Source organism: Limulus polyphemus, unplaced genomic scaffold (assembly GCF_000517525.1).
Source record: "Limulus polyphemus unplaced genomic scaffold, Limulus_polyphemus-2.1.2 Scaffold2717, whole genome shotgun sequence".
NCBI classification, from domain to species: Eukaryota; Metazoa; Arthropoda; class Merostomata; order Xiphosura; family Limulidae; genus Limulus; species Limulus polyphemus.
In genome coordinates, this window is record NW_013668327.1 from 78,138 (window position 1) to 84,162 (window position 6,025).

Consider the following 6,025-nt stretch of genomic DNA (forward strand, 5'->3'; position numbering starts at 1 on the left):
TTTTTTAAGTCATCAACCAGTTCAAATTAGTGTCATTATATTTTTACATTAAAGTAATAATGAAACATTTTTTACTCTATAACTGTATATATATATTTTTTTTCTTAGTTTTTAATCAAAGTTATCAGTCTAGTCGTTTAAGATTTTGTTTCATTATTAAATGTATCATTTGAATATTATTTTAATGCTTCTGTTAGAAAACACTAAGAAATTTTGTTTTGAAAGAGTACTTGATGAAATGTAATTTTTATTAATAATTGCACTTACACATTTCTGAATATTTTTCATTTTATTAACTCAAGTATTGGCAGTCTTTTATGTCAAGAAAGTTAGAAAATCTGTCATATTTTACTGCCATTGGTAGTAGATAATTTTATAGACCACTTTGTAGTTGAAACACAAGTATGTCTATTAACTATTGGAAATTTAAGTATACATTACATAGTAAAAATGACAAGCAGTTTACCTAGTAATAATATGTAAGGGTATAATGCACCTTTTTTTTCACAGCACCTTGTACCTGAGAATATTCTCTTTATAACTTTAACATTGTTAAATACTAACTTAGGTTTAACAACTTTAGTATTTCGTTACTTATACTTAAAACAAATGTTGTCTTTTTAGTCTCTAGAGCAATTCATGATGCACTGTAGTTTTATGACAGTGACATAAGAAATGTTGTGGGAAACCAATTGTGTTTGTTTTTCCAGTACCATATTATATTGTAATTTTTATTCTAAACTTTTCATTCCTCTCTAAACAAATGTAAAAAATTATTTACAGATAGTGATATATTAGGCTTAAGTTTATAACTTACCACCTACCAAATATTTTCATAATCTTAGATTATATGTATTTTATTCTCACCGTAATGTAATTATCTTTTGTTTGTTTTATCTCCTCCATACCACTGTTATTACAATGTTGCCATATATGATTGATATCCCATGTAATATGTGAAATACTGTATAAAAAAATGTGTTTCATGTTTTAGTGTTAAAGTTACTTAACTAGCTAATTTTAGAACTAGCTGGTGACCACAATATTTTGCTAATATTCACATGTTAAAGTTACCTAACTTCCTACTTTTAGAACTAAACAATGACAGCAATACCTTGCTAATACTTAAATGTTAAAGTTGTTTTAACTAGCTGATTTTCGAACTAAGCAGTGACAGCAATAACTTTGTAATATATAAAAGTTAACATTGTTTTAACTAGCTAATATTTAAATGTTAAAGTTGTTTTAAGTAGTTAATTTAAGAAATGACCGGTGGCTGCATTATCTTACTAATATTGAAATGTTAGTTGTTTTAACTAGCCAATTTTGAAACTGAGTAGTGACACCTATATCTCTAATATTAGTGTCCCAAAAATGTAACAATAAAATTGTTTATTCTTGATTATGTTATCTTTTTTATTTTATAGAGTTAGCATGTCTTGAACTGTGATGTGTTTTGGTGGTTAAGCCATATTATTCTCTTTATTTGGTTCTCATCATTTAAAGAACTTTAATATATCATTATCTGTGTATGTTGGCTTTCAAAATCTTAATGTTCAAAAATACTTGCCTTTTATGCAGATTTAATCTGTTTTTTCACAAAGTGAACTAAAAGAAATATTTTGTTCATCAATTTTTATCATGTGTTAAAAGTACATAAATGCCACAATTTATAATAAAAAGGAAAATAATTTTTAAAATGAACAACACCGTTTATAACAGAAGGGGACACAAAAATATCATTCATCTTTGGTATCATTATCCTTTTTATTGTGAAACTTCGTTTTCATCTGAACAAATTGCCATAATTTATTTATGTAGACCAAGCCAATCACCAGAGAGATGGAAGTTTATATGTTAAATTGGCTGTAATCATGATTGGAAATAATTTTCCAATTTACAACCTACTTTTTTGTTTTGAAACTTATAGCACATATAGTGATCAAAGTCAAGTTTTCTTTTTTCAAATCTTCCTGATCTGGTACTAAAATTTTTATATATACACAAAGATTTTCATATATGTAGATAAGGAAAGTAGTTCCTACAATTGTTTTTAACCTATGACAATACTTCATAATACAAATCAGTTTTGTAATTTATTCATTTCCTTATGCACTAAAAATTCTGTTTGTGCTTTCAACTACTTTATAATAATAAAATAAGCCCTGAATTTGTATGTATATATACACTTTTTAAATTTTATTAAAATGTATACATATTACCTTGACTAGCTCAAGTGACAGTGTATAGATGCGTGTCATCTTTGCTTAGTCGTATGATAAAGTGTAAAAATGGGATTTTGTAATGGTTGATGCTTCGAGTATCACTATCATGTCCATAAAGCTTTGGGATTCAGTGTTTTAACAGCACCTTTATAAAATTTTACAATTCAGTATATAATTGTCACTTCTAATCTCATATGGTATTAATAATATTTTATCATAATATGTTCTGTTTTTTTTATCATATAAATGCAATGAAGTGTGCTGCAATTTCCTTACTCAAGTTTAATTTCACAATTATGATGTTTACCTATATGCCTCTATTACTGTTATCATTATGGGTGCCATAGTTCCCCCCTCTGATCTTAGGTAAAAATATGTATTTTGTAAGTTGCATCTCTGTTGAATTCTAGTTTCACCTACAGTCACTTTATAATATGTTGTTATAAGTCAAATTGAGATGAAGTTCTTTCAGAGAGAAAGTGTGATATAGTTCTGCATAATGCAACAGCTATTATAACTATAACACATTGTATTACGTAAGGCACGTTACAAGCCTCTCCTGATTAAAAATCATTGTACATATATATATATATTGTAAATAAGTCTAATTTATTATTGCAGAACGTGATCCACAAGTAAAAAAGGTAGTTCTTATAACTATCCAAGAGAAATAGGTTAAATAAATCATTAACACTACTTGATTGATCCAAGGAGCACCAAATGCCTTTTCTTGTTTCCTACTAACAACCTAAAGGTTATTTCAGTCGTGTTTTATTTATTTACAAGTCAGTAAATGATGAAAACTTCTGAATATTTATGGTATTTTCTGTAAGGTATTTCAGAGTGATCTATTTCCTTAAAAAGTGTGATGTTATTTAATACCACACTTGTTAGTTAGCAGGTAAATATATATTTCATGCAAGTTTTTCAAAATGCTTTAAATATGTAATTCTACCACTTTGTAACTTTTCTTGGCCAATGAATTAGGAGTGTGCGGAATGCTTTAGAAAGATGTGTGTGATGTGGTCAAGCTCAAGATGATAATGATTATAGGGTTGCTCCCACGCTAAAACTGACACAGAATCCTCATTAAAAAAAATACACACTTTTTTTTTGTACTTGGATATAATGCAGTCTGTGTTTGAATTTTTTGAAGCCACCACTAGAAATTGCAAGTTTTTGTATTTTTATTTTTTGTAAATAAATATTCATTTGATTATGACTTGGAGACAGTTCTTTTACTTTATTGTTTGTTTTCAGCGAACCAACTGTGATTAGGATGACACATGTAAACCCAAATGAAGGGTTGGGCACAAGACTGAGAAAAATATGGTTTAAGCCACAATAGAAAATGTATTGAGATACTCCTTTGCAGTTTTGTGTGTTAGGCCTGCTAATTTAAACTTCATAAAAGTTGTGGTTTTAATAATGGATTTTCCATACTTCAACTACACAGATTTTGCAAATAATATTCATTTTTTTCTATCATGTAAGGATTTTTTACAAATCAAGAAGAATTAAAAACTGTTACTTGGATCAAATTATTATTATGTTTGTTAACAAAGAAACTGAAGAAAAGGGAAGAACATCAATGTAAAATGAATATGCATCCTCATTCATCCTGATTTTTTTTTTGGTAAATTTACATCTTTTAGTCTCAAAACTGTGTTGTGGTCTTTCTTTTATGTATTGCATTATGACGGTTTGTGAAAAATCTGTACATGATTGAGAAAAATGGATATTTTTGGATTCAGTATACAGGAATTACTGTAGGACACAAAAATTTCAATACAATAAACCCAGCACAGGCCTGTGTTATTAATTAGGGAAGCATCAGCTCGTATAGAATCGGAGAGTGAATGTGGAAATGTTCTTACTTGGTTCAATAACTTCGGTAGGCTTTGTCAGTGGCTTTAGTTTCTAGCTGTAAAAAGATAGTACTTTCAAATTGAGGGGAGGGTGGGAGTCTTATGTTCTAACTTAAATACTTATAATATTTACTACATTTAAAATAATATCAGTGCACACAAGATTTGTATATCAAATATTGTTAGGTTTTTAGTTTTAAACTTGTGTCATCTCTAGAGATCAAAAAAGAGACTTCCTGTTTTTATTTATAAAAGTTTGGACAAAGTAAGATAAATTCATCAATGTGATAGTATCTAGCAGGCTAAAGCACTTTTTTTCACAATACTCATGGGTGGTTTAAGTAAAGGTCCAGAGACATAGCCTTTTGATTAGTTTATTTTTTAACTTTGTAACAATGTTTTCACCACTTATGGTCATCTTCAGGTAAATTGTTGTGTATTTTCTTCTCCTTACAGCAGCACTTGAGTGGTATCTTAAAAGTTATGTAGTGCAGTGTTTCTACATTTTTCATCCTGAATTTTGCTCTCAGTGTCTAAAAGCGAGATTTCTTTATAACTCCCAGTAATAAAAATTTTATTAGTTTTACTTTGTATTAGTACATTTCCAATACTATGCACTAGTTTGTTCATTTGTGGCCAAAATCAGTATTTAGAAACCCTAATAATGAACTCAAATTCTGGTTTGGTTGGTTGGTTGATTGGTGTTTTATGGCGCAAAGCAGCAAGGCTATCTGCACCAAACAACCGGTAAAAACAAAGAAAGTAAATTAATGTAAAATGTAAAAATACAGCGAGTTAAAACCAATAAATGTAGATAAAAGATTTATACAGAATTAAAAATACCTATAGTGTGTAAAAAATTAAAAATACAATCTAATCGGACAGTGTCATCATTACCAATGACACTGTCCAGCGTCAGGGGTAAACTTTTATATAAAATGTGTCTAAAATGATGCCGCCCCTCACAGTTGTAATGACGGCATGACAGTAAAATGTGGGCTATTGTGACTTGAGTGTCACAATGGCTATACATCGGTGGGTCAATACCCGATAAAAGAAAACGATGGGTTAAAAAACTATGACCAATGTGTAGCCTTGCCAGGACTACTTCCTCCTTCCGATCCTTACGGAAGCAAGACGGCAAAGACCAACAGAAGGTTTGATCTGGAAAAGCTTATTATGCCGTTGCTCACTCCAAGTCGACTGCCAACTGGACGAGGATACCTTGTGTGATGGGCGGGTACACGGAGGGGTGGCACTGTTGGTCGACCAGCATGTGCCCTCCTTATCCATGTCCCTCGATACACCCTTGGAGGCTGTAGCCATTCGTGTTTCCTTGGGTTGTGCCATCACAGTTTGTTCTCTCTACCTGTCTCCTGGGGAGACTTATAATCAATCAGACCTTGATGCTCTCGTTGACCAGTTGCCACCTCCCTTTTTACTTTTGGGAGACTTAAATGGACACAACCCCCTCTGGGGTGGTGCTGATATTGATGGGAGGGGTCGTTCCATAGAGCGCATGCTCTCGGATCACAACCTCTCTCTCTTCAATACTGGAACATACACTTACTTTCATGCACCTAGTCAGTCTTTTACTGCCATTGATCTCTCAATTTGCTCCCCTACACTTTTCACTCGTTTTTCTTGGATGGTCGACAGCGATCCTCAGGGCAGTGAGCATTTTCCCATCATACTGAGAGAGGTTGGCCATGGTCGATGCCACCCGACCCGAGTGCCACGGTGGAAGCTGGACCAGGCTGACTGGCCATCTTTCACCTCTCTCTCTGAACTTGATCCTGCCTTCGTCTGTCTACCATCAATAGACGATTGTGTGGTGGCAGTGACTGACTGTATTGTCCAGGCGGCTGTTTATTCTATTCCTAAGACCTCGACACGTTTTCCACCCCTGTCATTCCGGTACAAGGAAAACTG

The 6,025-nt window shown here is 32.0% G+C and overlaps 1 protein-coding gene across 2 annotated transcripts in view; it reads right to left on the reverse strand.

Moving 5' to 3' along the window:
* Window positions 1–3,923: 3,923 nt before the first annotated feature.
* Window positions 3,924–6,025, reverse strand: part of LOC106467723 (CDP-diacylglycerol--inositol 3-phosphatidyltransferase 1-like) — a 42,567-nt gene continuing 40,465 nt past the window's right edge. The window contains exon 8 of one of the 2 annotated variants that reach the window (XM_022395910.1): window positions 3,924–4,149. In XM_022395910.1, coding sequence (XP_022251618.1) covers window positions 4,139–4,149 — 11 coding nt within the window. In that variant the 3' untranslated portion in view covers window positions 3,924–4,138. The remainder of the gene's footprint in view (window positions 4,150–6,025) is intronic. The other variant, XR_002612462.1, reaches the window with a different exon arrangement.